Source organism: Zasmidium cellare, assembly GCF_010093935.1.
Source record: "Zasmidium cellare ATCC 36951 unplaced genomic scaffold M409scaffold_32, whole genome shotgun sequence".
Classification (NCBI taxonomy): Eukaryota; Fungi; Ascomycota; class Dothideomycetes; order Mycosphaerellales; family Mycosphaerellaceae; genus Zasmidium; species Zasmidium cellare.
In genome coordinates, this window is record NW_022986976.1 from 305,466 (window position 1) to 328,916 (window position 23,451).

Consider the following 23,451-nt stretch of genomic DNA (forward strand, 5'->3'; position numbering starts at 1 on the left):
CGGTTTCGGGGGATAAGTATCGGGTTGTTCCGGAGGGGAGTTGAGGGAAAGTGGTCTGTTGGGGGGGGGGGGGGGGGGGGGGGGGGGGGGGGGGGGGGGGGGGCGTGTGGAAAGGGGTTTTGGGCTGGTTGGGTGGTTTTGACGAATGGAGAATTTCGACGAAGTAGTGCTTCCACGAGAACAAGTGTCTTGCCTGGAACTGCTTGTTGAGAGCTGTGCAGACAAAAGCCGTTGTGACATCCGTAGCCAATGATGAATTTGCCGACAAAGTTCGAGGCAGTTTCCCGTGCTGGAAGCCTGATCAGCGGATCTGTTACAAATCATGCCATACGACGCCGGTACACAATTTTCCGTGTTTGCGTGCCATATTCTGGTAGAACGTGATCGATAACAACAGCGAGGAGAGAGAGATGATCACAAATGGAGACGACATTACAAACCTGATGCAGATCAGATCAAAATGCAAGAGCAGAAGCACATCCTGTTGTTCTAGGGTTTAATAGATCCCATCGCACAACCTTCTAGCCCTGTCGTTTACTATGCAAAAAATCTACTCGGCCCAACAAAATGCCATACACGATTTACGAAGGATTCGTCCGCCAGACTCACGCAGCCCTGAGCGCTCTCTCAAACATCCTCCACAAGGCTGAACAACACCCCAATGCCTCTCGATTCCCAACGAGTCGCCTGTACGACGACATGAAATCGCTCAGCTACCAAGTCCTAGCAGCCACATCTCAAACAACCCTAGCCTTGGCGAGATTGAACAAGACAGAAGCACCAACCATCGACCTGAGCCAAGACGTCACCTATTCGTACGAAGAAATGCAAACCCGGATCCAATCAGCACTCGCCGCATTAGACGCGATCGACAAGCAATCTGTCCTCGTGAACGTGGATATCGTCGAGCCGACGAACCTTGGACCTTTCACTGCACCCATGTCGGTCGAGGCGTATTTGAGGTTTCAACAGGCCAATATTTTCTTTCAGATCACCACTGCATATGCAATTCTGCGCAAGGAGGGAGTGCCTTTGGGGAAGGCGGATTATATTACGCCGTTTGTTCAGGTTGGTTGAGAAGGGGGAAAGCGTGGAATTGGTTTTTCGGCAATGGTTGGGCTGTTGGTTCTGTGCGTATGATTATGCAATAAGATTTCTGAAAGCTCCGCGTCTCGAATGCTCAACTTCTTTGTGGTCGTGGTTGACAAGTCAATGATCATGAGACTGATCACGGCTGAACCAGGAAAACGCGAAACAGCTCGCCAGGATCGAGCACCAGGAGAACAATCAGGACAACCAAAAGCAACGACGGGAGCCGCCAATGCATCGTGGCACCCAGTAAGCCACTTTAGACCTGATGGTTCTACAGAAAGTGAGACTTGACTGTGCTGTAGATCAGAGATGTTCAAGGGCCGAATAACAGATTATCCTAGACCATTCTCATGCATATCTTGAACCAGCTCTCTGGAATCCTCGTCGCCTGCATTGGCCAACTGCTCGAACTTGGCGGCATGATCTTTGTACCATGCATGCTCCTCCCCAACCAAAGGCACCGGAAACCCAGCTTCGACCGCAACCTGATTGCTTGGGATCAAGACCACAGTCTGAATAGCATAATTCTTGCGATTTCCCTCAGCCCTATCCACCACAATGCGTCCCCAAGCTTCCTTGATATCGTTGGCGAGCTTCTGGAAGTCTGATCTATCGCGATTGCCTTGGCGAAGCTGCCCCTTTATGTGGTTCGTCTTCCTTTTCCTGCCGGAGACGTAGCAAGTCTTGTGAGATAGGTCCGTGAAGATGATGTTCACGAAGAACTTAGGAACCAGCCGGAATGCGGCGAGGTGGAGCCTGGTGATCTCTTGAGCCAGATCATCTTGTTGGGAAGCTGAGAGTGGGATGGCATGATCGATCTCGTATCGTGGCATTGTGGGCAGGATTCGTCATGAGACGCAAGATGAGACGATAATCTGACCACTTCGTTGTTCGTGACTTTATTCAGGTGAGGTGGTGGAAAGAAGAAATATTAGGTTTTCTGTGAAGCAGCCTTGCAGCCTTTCTCTCTAAACGATCAAGCGACCCCCAAGCTAATAATTCAGGAGGAAACAAGCCAATGAGCTTTATCTCAGCGACAATCTAGTTGACTGAAGCGCTCTATTCCCGCCCCCGATGAGCCACTCTCAAAAGTATGGAGTCATTCTTGGTGCTTGCCGATCTTGGCTTCTCGTTCACGCATCCCGCCCAACCCGCCCCACATGTTGCTGCACAGTCGGGAAACTTGTGTCAACCCTAACTACGGCATATTCGCTCGGAAGCTAAGCTCGCAATCACAATGACGAGCCTGTCAAGTATCAGCAAATCTCAGACATTACGAATATAGTGCATTTGCGAGGCACGCTGCTCACGGGATGTGCCCTGAGGGTATTCCCATGCACGGAGATGAATGGCAAAGGGGTTTTCTCCCTTTGTTTGCTGTCTGCTGCTCTTCAGTCAGCGCATATGCTGCATGATCACTTAGTTCATGTTCTTGAAGATTATCCCCTTACAGCGAGCGGAAAGCTTGCATAACTTCCGGGCAGAATAGACTACTGAAGTAAATGCTCGTTCACAGAACTTGCTTTCCAGCTGTTCTAGCTTGTTCACAGAAACTTTGTGCAAAGAATGTGACGTGTATGAAAAGCTCTCTCAGAGTTTTAGAGAGTCGTGGCTTTGGTATTCTAACTGCTCATGAGTATCCTTCATCTCTAGTATCCTTGTGCAGCCAGGAATTCGTGCGCGATCTTGAAGCTTTTCTGTGCCGTGTAGTGCAGACCGACGTTGTGACAGGTATCGTTCAAGTTGACATACTCAAAATGTGCTGCGTTTGGAAATAGCGTCTTCGCCAGCGCTGTGTAAGACAGGTCCCCTTCTCCACAATCCCCTCGATAACCTATCAATGGATCTGTCGGAAGTCGGGCGCAAAAGGCTTGATCCCGTTCGCCATTCATAGCAAGAGCAGCGCCTTTAAAACCAGGAGCAGGAAGCTCACCAAGAGGTATAGAGGCGATCTCACGGGTCGTAGCTGTTCCCCGGTGGTCGTACGCGAAATCTGCGACTTGACGGCTATATTGGCCTGCGAAGAAGTTGGCCTCCACTCCGCTCACGCTGGTCCCCGCTAGATATGTGATATCGGTAACGTCGGCAAACTTGACGGGATCCGCAAGGAGGGCTGGAATATAACCCCCGGCCACGACCAAACCGGGCCCACCAAGGATCAAAAAGGGGGTATATCCTGTCTGGATATAGGTATCGACATCGTCGGGATATTGCTGTGACAGACTGTTGCCGATAAGTGACCCTTCCGAGTGCTTTTCGAATGGTCGGCCCCCTACACTGCCATTGCGAGCAGCCTCGACCACGCCGTGCAGCACTTCCGCGTTGAACGGGACCTGACACACCAAAAGTCCGTTCGGCTTCGAAGATTGGCCGTTGCAGATCCTGTCTACAGACAAGGTTGGGTAGCCTTGTTCTGAGGCATAATCAATCCAGGAGTACGACGTTCCGTTGAGGCCTTGTCCTGGAGCACCTTCTCCAGACCAGTAGTTGCGGTCGAAAGTGATGCCATGCACGAGAACTTGAAGTGTTATGCTTCTCGAGGCAATCGAGTTTGCTGGCTCGCAGTATCGACCTGCAATTGTGTAGGTTCCGGTAACGGTCGTTGTTGGGAAAGACTTCAACAAGCCTTCGATGTTGTCTTCGACGTTGAGCGTGGACAGCGAGAACGTGCTTGGAATGTCAAGATTGATAGCGGAGGCTGAGATTGATAGGGTGACATTCTCGTCGCACCGAGGCCCGTTTCCGTTGCTGCTGCCGTGAGCCAGGACGAGCCAACCAAGATGAAGAAGGATTTTAGCTCTCATATTCTCATAGCATGCCGATATGCCAGGTAGAAGTTTTGGATTGGAGACAGGCTTTCCACTTCGTTGCACTGTCCGCTTAAAACTCCTGAAGCTCTGTCTGATTAGTGACCAGATGATAGAATCACTCAATCTCCATTTCCCGGATCGTCGTGGCGCTAATTACACAATCGCAGTGTTGACTTTTGTTACGCCTGTGTGCCGCAGCCGCTACGCATCAGAGAAGCTGATCAGCGTTTCTGATGGGGAAGCAGCCAACCACTAACGCACTACTCGGTGGCTGATACATTGATCGCCCTCGTAGAGTTGATACGACATGCCAGACAGGATTTCGGAACCGAGTACTGCTCGAAAGGGACGGCGTATCACGAGACGCCACACTCCATGTTGTTAGTCAAACCGCATTCCAAAGACCTGTACTAGGTATTCTTGAAGTAGAAGTAGATCAATGATCAAAGTTACGATTAGCGAAGAGTCTTTCGATTAAGTGAGGATGCCCTTTCAAACCTCCTGTTGCGGAGTATGAGGCTTCCCCGCTAGCGTCGTATTGCCACAGCCTTGCATAGGGGTTCCCCGAGCGCACGCTAAAACCCGGACAATTCACTCGGCAAATCCACACTGCATTAAAACTTCATGTTACCCCGCTATACTCGACAAGCTTTGCCGCTCCGAGCTGGAAGTGAATGTTCCTCAACCTGACCGGCAGTGCAGTGCGGCTGTCCTGAATCGATTCATGTGTTGCAACTCTTGCAAATCTGGCTCGAACTCTGGCTCGAATCCACGATCAAATGCTAGACTGCTTAGCTGAGCTTGGAGCGAAAGAGGATCCTAATACTACCTACAATTGGGTATTAACGTTCTAGCGGAAGACGAGAAACCAAAAACTGGCTTTCGGAGAAAATTTCAGCAGCAAGAGCCAATCTCACAGAAAGGGTGGGCAGGCCTTGGAAACTGACTTTTGAGAGACAGCCAGTGAGGCGCGGAAGCCGACTTAGGGAAAAAAGACAGTGAGGCTTGGAAGCCGACTTTCGAGAAAAATTCGGCGAGGCTTGGAAGCTGACGAGACTCACATTCAGGTGAGTGAAATTTGAAAAGAGAAGGAACATGAGATGCTAAATGATCCATACACCTAAGCGACAATCTAACATAAGCATTGCGCTCCAATACCATTATCCGCATCCGCTATAACATCCTGTCTGAAGATACGGGGGCGAGGCGGTTGTTGTCCTTGTCCTTAGCGCTATCCTTTGCCTCAATGCGGTGGAAACGGGCGACGTCAGCATCTTGCAGAGCCGTGTAAAGTGCTTGAGCTGCAGGGAGGTCAGCAATATCTGCAGGGAGGTTGCAAATAGGGATGTTGCGTCTCCGATGCTACGAGAGCGACCACGCTTCTGTTCGCGCTCCAAGTTGGTTAGACAGCTCGAAAGCCATGGGGATTGATGTTGCATTTCCAGTGAGAAGATATGAGAGCTGCCAAACTGCAAGAAGCTTGGGAGAAAGCACGGCAAGAGCATAGTCGCCAACTCCCTCCTCGGATCGGCGTTGGCGATTATGCTTCGATTGGGCTGCGAGGAGGCGAATAGCCTTCTTTCCAGCCCTACCAACACTAGCAAAAGCAGCCCCTGTGGTAGGGCTCGCTGCTTCAGTCCGAGAATTGGCTCTTGCAACTGCGTTCTGGATGTCTTTCAGGGCAGTAGGTCCGTGGAGTATCTTCAAAACTTCTCGCGCAGCCTCCCTCTTCGCCTCTCTCGCCTCTTGGTTACCTGCTGTCCTTTTTGACCCGCGTACAATCTGCTTACTGTCGAGGGTCTTCTTCCGCTGGATACCGAGATAATCGAATCTATCGTACTTGGGGAACAGCGATGGGCTTACGACGGTGTGGCCGGCAACAGCACAAGCAGCGTTGACAAGATAGTTGCACAATTCGACATGTTGATGGGAAAGGCCTCGCATAAAGGCCTTAGGGAAGTACATAATGAAGTGAAGTCTCCCCTAAGAACCATCATCATTAAACCGGGCAGCGATACGGTGGAATCTGCCAAAGAGGGGAACTGATTCCTCGATGGCGAAGTAATAGGTGGGTTTGACTGCTGTAATCGTCTTCTCCATTGGAATCCGTCCAAAAATAATGTTGACCTTGGCCTGACTCCAGTGCACAAGCCAGCGATGGAAGCGATCCATAGCAGGCAACGGGCTACGAGACAGGAAGAGCGTGTATGGTGCGCCTACTGGGGCGTCTGGATCATGCTATTGGTCATTGATCGGCCGATAACACACGACATCGTTGACGAGGCACGGAACTAAGTTGAGCTTCTCATGAACAAGACGAGGACACAGGCTCGTCTTATCGAGCGTCAATCCGTACTTGAAGGACTGCTTCGTAGCCCTTGTACCGTAGTGCAGACTGGCCATAATCTTGGAGTCGAGGCGTCCAGACGGGCCCATAAGCCGCTCATGGTCGAGAGATACGTTGGCGGACTTGATTTCGCATATCATGCGAAGGAAACGAGGAAGAATGTCGATGCTCAAACCCTTCTTGTACCATCTCCGACACTCATGGTAAATAGAAAAGCCTTGAGGGAGATCGAACTCCTCAGTAAGCTGTCCACAGTACGCTTCTCCACGGTTAGACAGATCTAGTGGTGCGCAAGGCAGAATGGCCGGATCATCCACGGGTGCAGAAGGCCAATACTTAGTGATAGTAGCCTGCTTGCCTCAGATCTTCTATCTAAGTTCGACTACAAATCCCGTGAGAGAGTATGAATCCGGTGGTAGAGCTCTCATCTCGGAATCGATGTCATCGCCGTGGAGATCAGAAAGTTCCTCACCGCCCGAAAGCTCGCCTTCTTCGGGCCCAAGGCGTCGAAGGAGCTCAGGGCTTAGGTAAGTACGGCATTCAAGAACTGAGAGCGCCGCGACATGGCAGAGCTCTTGCTTCAGCTCTTCAGACTCGTCGACTGACTCGGTATTCACGGATAGTAAGTGAGATTTCAAAGAGGGGTGGAGAACGTGCATTTAGAACATTTTCACATCCATGGGATCATGGGCACTTGCGGAGTATTATTGACTGAAATACCAAACAATGAGACAGAAGTTACGACGCAAATGGCGGGGAAGGCAAGGTCTGAGGTCAACGCCACCAGCAAGAACATAACGCTGGCACCCTCCTCGTCCCGGTCAAAGTGGAACATATGGAACGTATGGAACCGCCGCCTCTCCGACTTTTTGTGAGCGACTGCGCTGTTAATTGCACTCTAAGCTGCTTCGACTAACTGGGAGTAATGGGGATGAGTATTCCACTTTGAGCGGAACACCGAGGGTAGACCCAGCCTTCTATCAGGTGGCTGAGCTGAGCCTTGGCTGAGCTTTTGAATCTCCGAGGCTGTTTATGAATTCGGTGGACCGTTTGAAGACAGGGCCCGCCCCTAGAATGGAAGCCATCGCAAAGCAAGCGCAAGGAGAGAGGATGGTTCCTCAATGACTGCCATGAAGTAGGCTGTCCTTGTGAATCTCACGGTCACCATCCCGATATCGCTGGCCTTCGCATTGCCCAAAGCAGTGCTGCTGGGTTTCACTCGGTTTTGAAATAACTGGCACACGTGGTGTTCTTTCGTTGCACGGCTGAACGTTTAGGAAATTAGGGGCTCGTGATGTCATTTCCTGCGCTAAGGCTGAGACGGGCAAAAGTTCATCATCTATTAGTAAGACCAGTGAGGGCCTTAAAGCTGTCCCAATTCATGCTCGAGATCGCGAACAGTACTGCTCGGTTTGCGGTGTTATGGAGTCACGGAAAGGCGTTGGCCGCCCCCGGAAATCTTGCGATTCGTGCCATGCTCTCAAGGCAAGCTATGCAGTTTTCTAAGCCCCTCCGAGAGCTGACTATCCATTTGGCGCAGGTGAAGTGTTCTGGCGAAAGAAATGGCTGTGGCCGTTGCTTGAGTTTTGACGACCTTGTCATCGGACGAAGAGCACGTCTTTTGTAGCAAAGCAGTATTCTCGCCGCACTCATGTTCCAGCTTCTCACACCAATCTGCCGCCGAACTTCTCACCGCATGGCAGTGACTCCCAGGAGCTGACCTCCGCTGGCTCATCCGAAGCACAGCTGAAGATGGCCAGTGTGCCGGGGATTCCAGGCTCCTTTGTGCAGATACTGAAAGATATCTACTTTGAGACGATGTTCAATGCACACCTAGTGCTCCATCAAAAGCGATTCGAAGCTGCACTGGCTGCCGGTAGAGTTCCAGACCATTTGGTTTTAAGTATGTGTGCGTGGGCCGCAAAGTATGGTTAACACTCATCTGATTGTTAGAACATTGCCTACTGACCACATGAAGCTTCTACCATGACAGCAATGGCCGTGCCACTCTGAAGGAAGATGGCTTCATGATCGATTGGGCAACCCGGGCCGGCAAACTGGTCTTCGCTGCAGCGGAGGAATTACAGGAGTACAACATGGTGACTCATTCCATACTGACAATATTCTGGGCTTCACAAGGCCAATGGCGGCGTGCCGTGCTTCACAAGCTTGCCGCGTTCGCACAGATCCATGTCATTGGCCTCCACCCCAAGTGCTCTTCCCAGGAGCAGCAGTGGCAAGCGGAGCTGCGACGACGACGCTTCTGGGCATGCTACTGCATGGATTGTCATTCATCGTTGGATCTCCACCTCACGCACTCTTTATCTGATCCGTCAAGCGTGCCTTTGCCGTGGCCAGAGAGCAACTTCAATGCGGAGAAGATGCCTTCCTCGAACGTCATGCTGCACTACGATCCGTCTCAGCCATGCGGAATCTATGCGGCGGCAATGCAGGCTCTGAATTTGTGGTATTTCAGCTCTGAAGATGTCATAGTGATCAACGGGCTAACCACTGTCTCTCTGAACGCTAGGGTGACAAGCTTGTCGGCTGTAAGACCATGCCCTTCCAACACGGATCGCATGACCAACGCAACTCTATACGAAATCGACGGACAACTCTCGCGCTGGTGGACAGTCAACCCGTATAATCTGACTAGAAACTCCATCGCGGCCTGGCCAGACCACGAGCTATCGAAAGTCCTCATGATCAACTTCGTCTATCATCAGAGTTTTGTGGCCATACATGCTACGCGCGTGCCTCTCTTTTGCGGCATTCGACTCGGCTCAGACGATGTCACATCTTCTAGTGCTCGCCTGGTTTCCGCACAGGTGGCATTGAATCATGCCACTTCCATATGTGACTTGGCATGGCTGATAATGTCGTCCAAGAAAAAGATGATTCGTAGCCTACCTAACATGGTTGCCTATGCTCTGTACTGTGGCTGTATCATCCAGCTGCCTTTCTTGCATTGCACTGACGCTGGTGTGCAGGCAGATGCACATGCTCGAGTCGAGGCCACTCTTGGTCTCCTGGAAGAACTGGGAGCATTTTGGAGGGGACCCACCATCATGGTAAACAATCAATTCTCTCCTTCAGAATGAATGGTACTAGTCTGAGCTAATCGAAGATACAGAAGAGGTACATCTCTATCGTCAAGCAGGTGCATCTGGAAAGCGGCGCGTTCATAAGCAACGAACCGAGACATCTTTATGACGACACTCAGCTTAAAGTTGTGCCCGGTCTTCTTTCAGCATCGCGAACCTCGTTTCTGGACTTTCTCAGATGGGCTCGGCAGGGACACGACACGGGTTACTCTGTTGCCGGAGCTGAGCCGAGCGTGCTGCATGACACAGATAGCCCATCTTCTTTGTCAACCCTGGATATCGCAAGCACAGCACGTCTAGCACGCCAAAGTCCAGATGATGCTGTTGATGCTGCACCGCAGAGCATCCAAAGCGACGACTGGGGACTTGGGTATCCAGCAACAGACACGGACATGCTGGGCTGGCTTTCGGGCGCCGGTATGCAAGACTGGTTTCAGACTATTGAGAGTGCGGCAGGCCCTGACTGAGTATGAGCACCAATCGACTTGAAGGTTGTCAAACCTCGTCACATATTTTGTGTCGACATGGCTCTCCGACATTAATCTCGATACAGGTGCTCGGATCCGATTGAACAACAGGCCTGGGGTATTGGGAACAACGACTATCAACTAGAGAGAAAAGCATCTGAAACTGGAGCGCAGAGATGTTCGAACACCTGGCGCATTTGCCCCTCTCCACCGGTTGCTAGAGCGTTGATGTCAAAATTTCCAGACTAACAAGAGTCGGCTGGGCAAGCGACATTGGTTCCGTACTGGCTCCCGGAAATACCGGCGATCTGGAAGATGGCGTTCACGACACTGGAAAGAGAAGTCAGGAAATTATCAGCTCGAGTTGGCACTCAATGGAAGACTCACCCTCCGATACCCTCCCCAGCAATAAGCCCAGCAGCAATAGCGTAGCCATAGATGTCGAATGACTTGGCAGATCGCTTCGCCCAGAAGTAACACGGCACCGCACCCATGACCATAGCGAGCCCATAGACCGTCTGGGGAAGTGTGAAGGCAAGGCCAATGCACATCATGTTCGGGTGATAGACTCTGTACTTCTCCCACTTGCCTCGATAAGCGTAGTGGCGGATGACGATCATAATGGCACCAAAGATGGAGAAGACAATAGCGAAAATTCCTGCACTGGTTGGGACTGGAAAATCGGGATCAGTCATGGCCACGGCGACGGCTCGCCAGGCTGATACTGATGGGGCGCCGAAGGGACAATTGTCGGCTGCTTCGATGTCGAGAATGCAAGGGTAGGCATTTGCGAACAGGATGAACAGAGCAGGGGCCAGGAAGACGGCGACTATTGTGCCGACACCTTGAGCAATCCACTGTTGCTTGGGAGAGGTTTTCAGCAGGAAGCCAACCCGGAAATCGCTGACCAGATCTGAGGCCTGGCTTGCGCCGATGGAAGCAAGAGAGCCGCCTAGCAGGTTGAGTCGTTGAGCATGTTCCGTTGGCCAATGCTCGCCCTTCGTAGCACCGCCGAGTACGATTTGCGAAGCCTTGGATGCGGCAGTCAGAGGAGTGATGTCCGTGACACCAACGCACTGAACAGCCAGCAGTGAGAAGAAGAAGGCCAAGAAGATGGACAAGATAGACATGCCGACCGGCATGTCAAATTGAATGCCCATGACGACGCAGGTGAGGATTATCACCACAATGAGAAGGGGGAACCACATCCACCATTTGACGAGGTCCTTGTCCTCGGCAAAGTCTTCAACCAAATCTTCAGTCTTGCTTTGGCCCTTTCGCTGCAGATAGGCCGAGTGCTTGCCAAATCTCTTCAAGGCGTCATTGATGCCGGCGCACGAGCCACGATAGATGGCCTTGGATGCGTAGATGAAGACCTTGTACTGCAAGAAGAGCTCAACGAACGAGACGACGATCATCAGCAGTACACCGGGCCATACCAGCCAGTACCGTGGGCTGGGAGTGTCCTTAGTCGACCAGTCGCCCGAAAGCCCATTAAAGCTGACATATCCATCCCATTTGGGATCGCCCGGCATGACCTGTTCGCCAAATGCGACATTGTAATGGACGAGCGTAGGACCAATGATAGCCCAAGCCAGGATCGATCCAGCATAGAACGAGATAGCCGTATTCATACCAACGAGCATGCCGGCACCGATGAAGGCCGGAGTCCATTCAAGCGACCAGTCCCAGTTTCGATGTTGATGGCCCAATTGTTGTAATTACCCCAGATGAAGAACCAGGTGAAGATATGCCAGTCCCAAAGGATACCGACTGCGTACTGCGAAACCACGCGGAGGATCAGTGCACCAGAGAAGGCAGCACCAAGTGCCTTCATCTTCAGCTGGGCAATCTTCTCTCCGGTTGCAGCCATGTGCATACTGCGGATCGTCATGGCGGTGGCAGAGGCGGTTGGGAAGATGAGCCTCAACTCTCGAGCGACATAAACGATGAAGAACTTCCGCAGTGGTGTCGACATGAGGAAACCAAAATACCCACCAACGATGGTAAGGGTGATGAGACGTGCAAAGTCATCTCGTGGGTTGTCGGATAGCAAATTGAGCTGGTAAAGAGCTGGAATGCCAGAGATAAAGACACTGGACAGACCACCCGCAGCTGTCGCGGCAGTCTGGACGATGTTGTTCTCACGAGGACCGAAGTCGCCACCCAGGATCGGAAGGTTCTTCGGCAGGGCGCGTGCGAGACCCTTCAACACGGCAAAGCCAACAATCGCACCGAAGAGGTTGGCTGTGAACGTCCAACCGGTCTTGAGACCAAGGTAGATGTTGGAGGCGTTGACGAGAGCTCCGCAGACGATACCAACGGCCATGGCACGAATCGTCACGATGTAATGCTTCTCCTCTGGCAGATCCTTGAACGGCACGAAGGGATCGAGCGCATCATCTTCATCGTCGTTATCCTTCAGGTCGGCGTCATCAATCTCGCCTTCGCCCACATAAGTTGCGGTCTTCGCAAATTCCTTCTCAGTCGAGATATATCCATCACCAGGGTCGGTATGCCCGAGTGGAAGACAATCTGTTTCTCTGTGGTTGGCGGGACGTCTGGATGAATGAAACCCTGTGCTAGCCGGTCAACTTTGGTCTCACGCCGTCTGGATATCTTCTTGTACGACTGACCTTTGGCTCGACCTCGACTCTTGGGTCGACCATATCGTTCACGTTCGCCATGATTCAAACCGCGCTCTTCTGCGGAACGAGAATCAGTCTGACGGAGTGCGATGCGGTGGTAAAAGGCACGGTCAGACGTCCGAACGTTGTAATATACGAGACCCTCACACCCCATCTTGCCGGGACCAACGTGAGACTATCAAGGGCCCTGGTATGTCGCGCCGCACCCTTGCACCGTGCTTCAGACAAGTAGCTATCTTCTATTCCACCACTCATAAGCAACAGAAAGTCCGCTTAGCTGCGAAAGAAGTTCTCTGGAAAGAAGCCCGTCTTGACGCCTGCCAGTTCCGGTATGGGGTCGCCTGTCTTCGATCATGGACCGCCGAGCTAATCGATACGCCGCTTAAGAATTATGAGCAATGGACGCTTGTGAAGGATGCTTGTGAAGGATGCTATCTTTTGGCCGACGGAAAAGTCTAGCCCGCGAATACCATATCAGGACATACCGCCAATGGCTATTAGTGGTCTCTTTTATGCACTCAAGTGTTCGTATATCCCGTCGTGGTGTGTTCGCCGTCGAAGGAAAGAGATAAGACAGTACCCCCGAGCGAATGGGAAAGCCGGCTGTGTCTACCATCGGCTACCTGGTTGCGATTCCGGTGCTGGGATCATGGTGAACTGTCTGATCTATTTCGTGACACAGGCTGAGTTAGCTTGCGTTTCGCCTCTTGCTTGCGCAACAACAGCGTCCCCGTGAGGAGGGCAGCGACCTTATCATCGCAACGCGACTCGAGCTTGAGAAATCTGCGCCAAGTGCTTGTGTGGGAAAATAGGACAAGCAATTCGAGGATTTGTATGGGCAGGGGTCCCTGGTCTGTTTGACAATGCAGCTTCTCGTCAACCATCGACTTTCATCGAGTGGATAGCTGTCGTCCGAGAATTCATCGGCTTCACTTCAAGACTCCTTCCTATCCCTAAACAAGCAGGAATGCGGTCCGATCTCCTCAAAAGAGGGCCCGCTTCTGCAGCTCTTCCCATAGAAGAACTAACGAAACTGCCTCAACGATTCGAACCGACCCTGCCAGATCCTGGGCGAGACTCCCCAAGCCGGCTAAGTCGCCGTCTTGGTGCGCTTCGATAAACGACATCAAGTCTTCTTCGATGCGCTTGCAACGGCATAAAAAGGCTTGTCCTAGGTGGACCCACGGGTCCCAGTGGCATATTCACTCGAGGGGAGTCTGGAGTTCTTTCTGAAGAACGCATGTAAAAACCGTCGACTCGTCGGGTAATCGGAGGTCGCCGACGATGGGATCCACGATGGGGATTGTGACAAGTGCAAGACTAAAGTATAGTCCAGTCTGTTAGACGATTGAGCTTTGTGGAAGCGCCGCTGCTTTGTACTGTTGCCATCTCGTAAGTCTTGTTCAAAAGCGAGAGAACCAATTCAAAAGTTCACCTGGGGTTCAAAACCGTGGCCATGAGGAACCAGTCAGTCGACCGTTGTCGAACAGCAGTTGGTGAGCAATTTGTGTGAAGAGGCACTCCACGTGCGAAGAAGACTCACTCTGGAGAACATTGCATCGGATACCATAGCAACGTCTCAACAACATCAGGAGAAACAATGAAGCTGAGAAATGCAGTCGAAAAATCCAAAAGTCTCCGCTGCCCTAGAGTGATTGTCAGCCGCGCTCTGTTCAACAGCGAATTACTAAGGTACTGAAATGCGAGAAAGCGTCGATCTTTTATCTTCGCCAGGCTCTTTTGGGAAAGAGGTGGCAGCCGCTCGAGACATCACTGGGTGTGAGTAATGCACTTCCTGTGCTTGAGGAGGAGAATGTCCTAGGGGCTGTTCGTATTGGTAGTCTCTGGTGGCAGGGTGTTCAGGGGCAATGGGGTTTGTCAGCCTAAGGGCTGAAGTCAGAACACGAGGATAGATGGGTGAGTATATGAAGACCATCGGCAGTGTTGATGCTATGGCAGGGAGCAACAACAGTGTAACCACCTCTTCAAGGATTCGGAACATCACCAATCCCACCACAAGCAAGTGCATCAACCAACGACTCCTTTTCTGCAACCCACCAAAATGTCCACTCACCGCGCCGCCTTCCTCGACGGCGTCGCTCAGTCCCTTCGAGCGGGCGCAATTCCAACACCCACCCCCAGTCCTGGCGAGATCCTCATCAGAAACAAGGCCCTCGCCATCAACCCCATCGACTGGAAACAGCAAACCTACGGCTTCTACATCGATGCCTTCCCAGTCATTCTCGGGACCGACTCCAGTGGCGTCGTCGCAGCAGTCGGCGAAGGAGTAACGAAGTTCAAAGTCGGCCAGAGGGTCATCGGCCACGGAATCACACTCGCGACGAAGAACAATGCCAACGGCGCGTTCCAGGAGTACACGCTCTGCCCTGAGGGTGCGGTAGCCCCTATTCCGGACTCTTTGACGTTTGAGGAGGCATCTGTCCTTCCGCTGGCTGTATCCACGGCTGCGGCGGGGTTGTTCGAGAAAAACCATCTCGGACTGGAGTATCCTGGTGCGCCGGGTGATCGTTCGGGAAAGACGGTCTTGGTCTGGGGTGGAAGTTCGAGTGTTGGGAGTCTAGCGATTCAGCTGGCTAAGGCGGCTGGGTACAGAGTTCTGGCCACGAGTTCGGAGAAGAATTTTGATTTCGTGGCGAGTTTGGGGGCGACACCATTTGATTATCGCCGGGGAGATGTTTTTAAGGGTATTGGGGAGGAGCTGCGCAAGGGGGAATTTGTTGGGATCTATGATGGTGAGTATCTTACCTTTCTATTGAAGAATTACTTACTGACAGCAATCCAGCCATCGCCGAAGGAGACACAGGCAAAATATGTTCCGAGATCGCCAAAGAACTTGGAGGCGGCGTCATTGCATCTGCTCTCGATCCTCCTCCTGAGTTGCCCAGTGGCGTGACAGCCCAGATGAGTAAGTCCGATATGCTCGTCCTTAGCACTTCCACGAAACTAAGATCTATCACGAACAGTCTTTGCACCTACTGTGTTCCTGATGGAGCCAGCAGTTGCTAAAGCCATCTGGCAGGACTTCCTCCCTCAGGCTTTGGCGGACGGCAGAATCAAGCCCACGCCCAGGGTAGATGTGGTTGGTGCCGGTCTCGAGGCCATCCAAGGAGCCATGGAGAAGCACAAGCAAGGCGTGTCGGCGAGCAAGATTGTGGTGTCATTGTAGAAGATGTCAAGATTTAGCAGATCATCCAGATTGAAGACTTCATGATGGCATTAGAATGAAATACTGGTATCACAACATCCGCGCAAACGCTACACACATCTCAACAACAACCTCATACCGACCTCTCAAACTTGAACGAGGAAGCGTGTCCATGCGCGTGATCCCGCACCGTAAACGGTGTTCTCGCTATCGCCCTCTCATCGTGAGACTTGCCATGGAATTCTTCGCTCGGGCTATGTTCCAACGCAGCAACCAATAGCTCAGTCGGAGATCTGTACCGTCGGCGATCGATTACACCCAAGAGCGTCTGAAAAACGACTGTGAGAACACCGAGTAGAGCCACTGCGACACCAAGCCATGAAGTTCGTGACGACATGCCGTATGCCCAAACGTTGATGCGAGCACTGCGGTGGAACTGCGGATGGTCGGCGTCGACTTTGGTGGCGGTCGTGTTGTCCATCGTGAACTCGAGAAGGCTAAGAGTTTGGATGATGGGGAGGAGGCCGATATAGTCGATTGTTGGGTAGGAGGCCAGGAGAGGATCAACGGAGTTGTAGTAGTCCGTTTCCCACAGAGTGTCGAATGCCTGGAGGATAGACAGCGTTGAGCTTCTGTTGGCGCGAATGAGGCCGTCGATGTCTACGGACCAGGCGGCGATTGTCCATGCTGGGCTGACTTCGATGGCTTTGCCACTCATTGGGAGGTCAGGAGTGGTGACCTGGATCAAGGGGTTGGATTGCGGAGAGGGATCAAGAGAGTAGGATGTGTAGTTCACATAAGTGACGAAGTCGAACATGAGATCAATGGTGGTCGGATGGCCGTCGGCGGGTTCCATGTTTGCGCTGATCTGGATCGTGTTGACCATACTTGATCGCGTCGCCATTGCTGACTTCTCATCCACCGCGAAGAACTTGTCCCAGTCACAGTTGAGGGAAGTGTCGACCACCTCGCCAACAGGTAAGCAGTCGACAGGGAAGCCATCTGGCATCGTGCCATTGGGCAAGAACGCGGCTCTGGCCGAATTCCAGATATCGAACTTGAGGTCCGGCCCGAAGACATCCGCCCAGCTCTTGTACATGCCCTCAATCGTGAAGCCGGTTGTTTGATAGTCGTATCCCCAGCCAGAACCCCACTGCACACATTTGGTATAATTGCCAGTCATGATGTCACGAGCCAAGGGGGTGTTGCCAACGTTATAATCGTTCCAGCATCGGACAGCCCTGTTGTCATCGATTTGGGAGTCCCAGAATGTCTTGTTGTCGTATCCAAGCCACATATTGGCAGCAACACCAAAGATAGGTCCTTCTCGTTCCACGTTGAGCTGGACGGTATTGTTGAGTGGGATGAAGCTGTCATAGTACTGTGGGAAAGCGAATTCGTTCTTCGGGATGCCCCAAGACATATTTTGGATGGAGAGATAGTCAACGCTCAAGTATCGCATCATGATACGGCTTGGAGCCCAGTAAAGGTAGTCGGAAACGCTACCATCGTCGTAAGTCCATGATGTGGAATTGAAGGCGAATGAAACCATGTCCTGTTGCGCGATGCCATTCCAGGCACCTTGAGACGACATGTAACTCTGGATCCAGGAGTCCATTGCAGTCGCCCACGGATTGTACGTGCAGGAGTAGTTTCCATTGGACCATAGCTCCTCAGTGCAGTAGGGAGCAGAATAGTAGGCATATGTGCCGACAACAGGAGCAGAGGCGCTGTCAATCGACACCAGGGTATACGGCTCAACCTTCTCGGTATCCCGCCACTGGAGGGTTGGCAATACAAGCACGGCAGTCGCTGGACCCATCAAGTTACACAGAAGACCAAGTCCGACAGTGAAGCCAACGAATATCCAGACCCGCAATCTTGCCTTCTTCGGTCCATCCTTTCTGAATGGCTTGGGCAGGGTCCTCCAGAGAAGAGGGTCCAGCACACCTGCAAGCTCGGAGAACTCGACTGGGCGAGTGATGTAGGCGATTGGCAAGCCGCTCTTCCTACCAGCAAGGAACATGGTGATGAGATAGACCAGCCATGATGCAATGAGGATGAACCAAACTTCGAGCGCTTTGGCAACCAGCTGCAGTGCTCCGAGTAGATTATGGGTGTCATGATCGTGCTCGGCTGCCAGAACCTGAGGAACACTGCTGACGGAGTCGAACATTTGCGGATAACATTTTCCGCCTGGACACCATGCGGACGCTCCTATGACATGTCCGTGAAGATTGAGGTACAGTAGAACGCCAACTGGCGCCAGCCACAGCGCGCTGAAACCTTGAGTTAACAGCGTCTTCCACCAGGAGCGATGGCCAGTAATTTGTGGATGGTGCTGTAAATCGATTTGCTGGGGTGGTGCATGGCCCTGCTTGTAGTAGTCGTCCGAAAGACCTGGACTCGGTTCGTCGCCATAGCTGGGCACCCCAACGTACGCGGTATTGTCGCTGAAATGCGGCTTGAACGGAAGGGCGGTCATCTTCGCCGAGGATGGCAGAGCTCACGCAATGGAGCAGTCGAGAAGGTGGGAAAATCAAGATGAGAGGAGCAAACAAAATGAGGGAGCTTGCATTACCTGTGTGCCTTTAAAACAGGCCTTACCATTCCGAGGTGTAACGGTGCAGTCAGGCCATCCGTGTGCCACGGCGCCATCCAGACCCTCTAGAGATTCGCAAGATACGCACGACTCGGGCAGTTTGGAGGACGAGGCGCGCAGCTTCCATGGCAAAAGGCTGGAGTTAAGATGTCCATGCCGGCGAGCGATTGGCCCCTCTGCATGAGCATTGCTTGTACGTGGTTAAGGCCTCCGAGAGGATGCATATCGTTTGCCGCCACGCGCTGCTCGAGGCGTTCCGCTTTGCTGGTTTGGGATAGCTGGTGCTGCAAATTTAGGTCAACCCTCAGCTGTACGTCGATTACTACGACGGCACATTGGCGTAGTCAGGCTTCAGTGGTATGATCGTAGACTTCCGGTCGTGAGGGGCAGCAGGACGATGCTCACGACATTGATGCATGTCCATAATTGCGTTGATGCAAGTTGATGAGGTGAGGTCGAGATTGAGGTGAGATGGAAGGAAGGGGTCAAGGATCAATCACACAATCTCTGCGGCTGAGAGATCGGCGGCTCGGGCCTTGGCATTGACAGACACTTCACCTGCACCCTTCCACACTTCTGCACCAACTTTAGACTGCCTCCTTCCGGGTCGGGACGACATCTGTGACTTACCGCCTTTGAACTTAATCTCTCTGTTGCGCAACCTCATACAATATCTGGACTTGTCAGGTCCCATGTGCGCGAATATGCAGCCCGCTTCGACTCGACTCATCCCTTTCCATGGTCCTTGGACGTTTGGCGATAGCTTGGAACAAAAGCCGACATCGATCAATGCTTTGCTCGGTGACTTCTGTGGCAGAACATTAGCTCTCCTCGATTTACAATGGAAAACAACACTTACGATGATGGACAACCAATCGCTCGCTCATGATCTTGAGGCCGTGCTCCGATGCAAGTGTGATAAGTTCTCCTCGAGGCAACGAGGCTGCTTCAAGGTCAAGGAATACCATACAGGTTTCAACCGGCTTCGAGATCTTTCCACCTGACTGAATCCAGAGTTCTGCGATACGTCGAGCGTACTCGTGATTCTTCGCCATCTTCGACTTCCCGTCATGTCCTTTGGCGAGGAAGATCTCGTCGAGACCGACTCGTGCCATCGACGACAAGACGCCCATCTGATGAATACCACCTCCGATACTTTGACGAAGCCTTCGAGCTTGTCGAATTGTACTATCGCGTCCTACTAGCATGCTCCCAACAGGCGCTCCCAGCCCCTTTGAGAAGCACATTGTGACCGTATCGCATTCGGTTGCATACTCTGACAGAGTTCCACCACCTGCAACCACCGCATCGAACAACCTGGCACCGTCCATGTGCAGCTTTATGCCATGTGCTCGAGCGAATTGGCTGATCCTCTGAACCTCTTTTCTCGGCACCACAACGCCGTGGATTGGATTCTCCAGGCATATGACCCGTGTTGGGGTTGCTGTGACGCTGTCATCGTCAAGTATGACTTTGTTCACGATATCTTCCAGGACTAGATACTTCCCGTTGCTTGGTTCAACTGGCTAAGTGACCGCTCCAGTGAGTCCTGCAACATGTCCACTTTCCCATAGCAGCATATTGGAACTCGAGTCGACCATGACGGCGTACGGCGCCTGAGAAAGGAGAGATCTCAATGCTAAGCTGTTACCCATTGTACCTGAAAGAACGAAGAGGCCAGCTTCATGACCAGTCATCGCGGCCATGTCACGCTGAAGGGACTCAGTGGTCTCATCCTCGTGATGAACATCGTCCCCATATGTTGCGTTCGCAGTTGCTTGGAGCATGGAAGATGTTGGTACTGTGACGACATCACCTGCAAGTCGTCTGATCAGTCAATGTTTCCCACATTCCTCGACCAAGGGTCGGATTGATTGAAGTCACGTACTCCGAAGATCGAAAGCGACTTCTGCGGCTTCCCTTTTAGCGTTGTCCATGTTGTCGTCTATCGATGGAATCTACGCCGGGTATTATGCATTCAACTGACTGCATACAATATCAACAATTCAAGGTACTTTCCAGTAACCTAGGGTGTGTTGCAGATTAGTTCCACCGAGAAGAACTTAATGAAGTGGTCGCTTCGTCTAATCGTAGCATTAGTTCCCTGATGAATGACCCTAGAGAGAAAAAGCCGCTCTCGTTCAAGTATGCTGGAACTGCCGGGAGCGGAACGATGAACGAAGAGCGAAATGCGGTGTCCTCACGCGGATGCGACCGGATGCTGCGGCTAAAGTGGGCCGGACCAGAAGATCATGGAACAGAGTACCTTCGATAAGATCTTTGAGTGGGAATGGGCAAAAGACAGCAGTGCAAACGATTTTAAGCACATTCAGGATGTCATCAAGGTCAGTACACCACCATTGAGAAACCACCTAGTAATACCTCGAGTAAGCAAGACAGCATAAAAACGAGTAACGAGGAACGGAGAGCGAGGAACAGTACAAATTTCACCAAAATCAAACCAGTCGGAGGAACCCGAATCCAAGGAAGTTCACCACGTCCAGGGGTATTGGCAGATACGGTCAACATGAGTAACAATCCAGGAGCGACGACAATCACAGCAAAGACGTCTCCCAAACGAAGCTTGTCAAAACGTTGGCATGAGAAATCCCGGCGAGGCTGTCAGAGGTGCAAAGCAAAACGTATCAAGGTATCCATCAGCGCACGAATCACAATGCAAGATCATCACTGACAATGACTCCTTACAGTGCTGCGAATCCCGACCCAAATGCAGCAACTGCAAGAGAAGCTGCCAGCTTTGCATCTGGAGCGAAATGACACCCACCCCATTGTCCTCAAACCCAATGAAGAAACTAGTCAACGATCTGGAACACGAACTCATGCACCACTACATAACGCAGGCACACCAGTCGCTGGCCAGCGGCTCCGAAATGCCCGGCACCTTCTTCTCCTCCGAAGTTCCCAAACAAGCAACGGCCCACCCTTTCTGTCTCGACTCCCTCCTAGCCTATTCGGCCCTCCATCGAGCAACACAAGACTCCCGCTCACGATCTCGCTTCCTGCGTGTGGCCAAGAAGTACCACCAATCAGCATTGCAAAGCAACCATACACTCCTGCCGAACCTCACGCCCGACATGTACGCTGCAACCTCCATCTCGTACTGTTTCAACGGATTCGTGATCCTAGCTCTGGGAGGACGGAACTGGGATGATTCCCTATTGACATCTCTGGAGACTCTGGTCGCTGTTTCCCGAGCACGGAGAGGGAAACATGTCCTACAACACGCTTTTCAGTTTGGTCTCCAAGGTGATCGCGAACTTGTCATCGCTGGTCTTGGGCGATGTCATTCACTTTATCCAGATCTGCCTCGTTACCTGGGGTAATAAGATCTAGATCATTGGTGCTTGCCAAGTGGGAATACAAAAGCGTGGCCGCCCACGAGAGAAGCACGCTATCACAGGCCACGGCTCTCTTGCTGCATTATCCTTCACATCATACTCCAATTGTACGAGCTTGTTACAACATGAATCAAGAGCGCGAGGCTTCTTTGGGCCTCGATAAGGATATCGAACTTGTTCAGCACACCGAGGCTGTCACGCTTTTGTCGGGCCTCTCAGAAGAGGAATCGAATTGGCTGGCTACATTCCCAGAGGATAAGAAGAGAAGGGCAGTACGAAAGGTACCACACTCGCAGTTCAGCTCCGAAACGAGGGCATAACTCTTTGCAGGTCGACATACGTCTCATACCACTGTTGGCTTTGCTTTATGTGAGTGTACTTCAGGTCCTTGGGGTCGAACACCACTAAAAACGCAGCTATTGTCATTTTGCGACAGAGCAAATGTTGCCAACGCCAACATTGCTGGTCTCTCAACGAGCCTTGGTCTCAAGGGAATACAATATAACATCGCCGTTTCAGTGTTTTTCATCCCTTATGTACTTTTCGGCGAGTAAGCCTAAGCCAGCAACGCAGCCAGGGTCTGACCATTCTGCAGAGGTGCCTAGCAACTATATCCTCAACAGGCTGAGCAAACCGTCTCGATACATTGGCTCCATCATCATGCTATGGGGTGCCATGATGACCATCATGGGCGTTGTGAAGAATTTCGGGGGGCTTGTTGGGATGCGATTTCTGTGAGAACGCCCTTGACATCTCTTGTAGGCTAGGCTAACAGTACCAGACTCGGTGCGGCAGAAGCTGGCTTCTTTCCAGGTGCCGTGCTCATCATCTCCAAATGGTACACCAGGAACGAAACGCAGACCAGGATCGCTCTCTTCTACATGGCAAGCGCACTCGCAGGAGTATTCTCCGCTCTCCTTGCCTTTGCAATCGCCAAGATGGACGGTGTAGGCGGCTATGCCGGATGGCGATGGATCTTCATCCTCGAGGACCTCGCAACTGTCCTTGCTGGAGTCTTGGCTTTTTTCTGCTTGATCGATAGTCTAGCCAGCTCCGGTAAATGGCTCGATCCCGATGAAATCAAGTACCTGGAACTTCGCCTAATAGCTCAGAACGGCAGGAGCAACCCCGAAGAGAAGGCCAAATCTGTCGACTGGAAGACACTTCGTGATGTTGTGTTTGATTGGCAGATTTATCTCCAAGCTCTCATCTACTGGTCCAACACGGTGCCCAACAATGCGCTGAAGTTCACGATGCCCCAGATTATTCGCGAGATGGGGTTTACTTCTTCGAACGCCCAGCTACTCACCATCGGGCCTTACTTTGCCGGTGCCGTGAGCGCATACCTCTCAGCTATCTTCGCAGACCGCTTTACCTGGCGCATGCCGTTCATCGTGGTGCCTCAGCTTCTCGTTGTCTGCGCCTACGCTATCCTTTTCGCCTTGGCCGCCAACATCGCAGACCACATTCCGGCGTGCTTCTTCGCTATCGTTCTTGCTTGCATTGGCCTCTACCCAATCAACCCCGGCGGCAATGCGTGGACAGTAAACAATCTTGCTGGATCTACAAAGCGAGCCATCGGTCTCGCGTATATGATCTGTCTCGGGAATCTGGGAGGAATCGTTGGGAGCTATATTTTCATCGAAAGCGAGGCCCCAAGGTACCCCACCGGGTACGGCTGTTCGCTTGCGTTCGCTGCGTTGGGTGTAGGGGCATGTATCATCCTCGAACTTGTGTATTACCTTACGAACAAGAGAAGGGCTACTTTGTCCGACTCGGAGGTCATTGCGAAGTGGAGTGAAGAGGAACTTGAGGCCATGGGTGATAGGTCTCCGCTATTTCGATACACGCTGTAG

At 52.1% G+C, this 23,451-nt stretch overlaps 10 protein-coding genes across 10 annotated transcripts; 4 read left to right on the plus strand and 6 right to left on the minus strand.

Annotated features, from left to right (window-relative positions):
- Positions 1 to 567: 567 nt before the first annotated feature.
- Positions 568 to 1,077, plus strand: M409DRAFT_26569 (uncharacterized protein; the record flags this gene model as incomplete). Its single annotated transcript, XM_033808168.1, has 1 exon — positions 568 to 1,077. The coding sequence occupies one exon, from the start codon at positions 568 to 570 to the stop codon at positions 1,075 to 1,077; it is 510 nt and encodes a 169-aa protein (XP_033664013.1).
- Positions 1,078 to 1,424: 347 nt separating this feature from the next.
- On the minus strand, positions 1,425 to 1,925 carry M409DRAFT_26570 (uncharacterized protein; the record flags this gene model as incomplete). Its single annotated transcript, XM_033808169.1, has 1 exon — positions 1,425 to 1,925. One exon carries the CDS (start codon positions 1,923 to 1,925, stop codon positions 1,425 to 1,427), a length of 501 nt encoding a protein of 166 aa, XP_033664014.1.
- An 816-nt stretch (positions 1,926 to 2,741) lies between these two features.
- Positions 2,742 to 3,896, minus strand: M409DRAFT_57793 (uncharacterized protein; the record flags this gene model as incomplete). The annotated part of the gene is made up of 1 exon (XM_033813729.1): positions 2,742 to 3,896. The coding sequence occupies one exon, from the start codon at positions 3,894 to 3,896 to the stop codon at positions 2,742 to 2,744; it is 1,155 nt and encodes a 384-aa protein (XP_033664015.1).
- Positions 3,897 to 5,075: 1,179 nt separating this feature from the next.
- Positions 5,076 to 5,867, minus strand: M409DRAFT_57794 (uncharacterized protein; the record flags this gene model as incomplete). The annotated part of the gene is made up of 2 exons (XM_033813730.1): positions 5,076 to 5,203; positions 5,495 to 5,867. The coding sequence occupies 2 exons, from the start codon at positions 5,865 to 5,867 to the stop codon at positions 5,076 to 5,078; spliced, it is 501 nt and encodes a 166-aa protein (XP_033664016.1).
- A 2,134-nt stretch (positions 5,868 to 8,001) lies between these two features.
- On the plus strand, positions 8,002 to 9,462 carry M409DRAFT_57795 (uncharacterized protein; the record flags this gene model as incomplete). The annotated part of the gene is made up of 3 exons (XM_033813731.1): positions 8,002 to 8,156; positions 8,228 to 9,320; positions 9,361 to 9,462. 3 exons carry the CDS (start codon positions 8,002 to 8,004, stop codon positions 9,460 to 9,462), a joined length of 1,350 nt encoding a protein of 449 aa, XP_033664017.1.
- Positions 9,463 to 10,065: 603 nt separating this feature from the next.
- On the minus strand, positions 10,066 to 12,507 carry M409DRAFT_68743 (uncharacterized protein; the record flags this gene model as incomplete). The annotated part of the gene is made up of 4 exons (XM_033817973.1): positions 10,066 to 10,150; positions 10,208 to 11,358; positions 11,457 to 12,299; positions 12,457 to 12,507. 4 exons carry the CDS (start codon positions 12,505 to 12,507, stop codon positions 10,066 to 10,068), a joined length of 2,130 nt encoding a protein of 709 aa, XP_033664018.1.
- Positions 12,508 to 14,530: 2,023 nt separating this feature from the next.
- On the plus strand, positions 14,531 to 15,655 carry M409DRAFT_68744 (uncharacterized protein; the record flags this gene model as incomplete). The annotated part of the gene is made up of 3 exons (XM_033817974.1): positions 14,531 to 15,221; positions 15,272 to 15,394; positions 15,453 to 15,655. The coding sequence occupies 3 exons, from the start codon at positions 14,531 to 14,533 to the stop codon at positions 15,653 to 15,655; spliced, it is 1,017 nt and encodes a 338-aa protein (XP_033664019.1).
- A 112-nt stretch (positions 15,656 to 15,767) lies between these two features.
- M409DRAFT_26575 (uncharacterized protein) lies at positions 15,768 to 18,119 on the minus strand (the record flags this gene model as incomplete). The annotated part of the gene is made up of 1 exon (XM_033808170.1): positions 15,768 to 18,119. The coding sequence occupies one exon, from the start codon at positions 18,117 to 18,119 to the stop codon at positions 15,768 to 15,770; it is 2,352 nt and encodes a 783-aa protein (XP_033664020.1).
- A 953-nt stretch (positions 18,120 to 19,072) lies between these two features.
- M409DRAFT_68745 (uncharacterized protein) lies at positions 19,073 to 20,173 on the minus strand (the record flags this gene model as incomplete). The annotated part of the gene is made up of 3 exons (XM_033817975.1): positions 19,073 to 19,762; positions 19,793 to 20,052; positions 20,125 to 20,173. 3 exons carry the CDS (start codon positions 20,171 to 20,173, stop codon positions 19,073 to 19,075), a joined length of 999 nt encoding a protein of 332 aa, XP_033664021.1.
- A 1,547-nt stretch (positions 20,174 to 21,720) lies between these two features.
- Positions 21,721 to 23,451, plus strand: M409DRAFT_68746 (uncharacterized protein; the record flags this gene model as incomplete). The annotated part of the gene is made up of 5 exons (XM_033817976.1): positions 21,721 to 21,876; positions 21,926 to 21,964; positions 22,012 to 22,141; positions 22,191 to 22,329; positions 22,377 to 23,451. 5 exons carry the CDS (start codon positions 21,721 to 21,723, stop codon positions 23,449 to 23,451), a joined length of 1,539 nt encoding a protein of 512 aa, XP_033664022.1.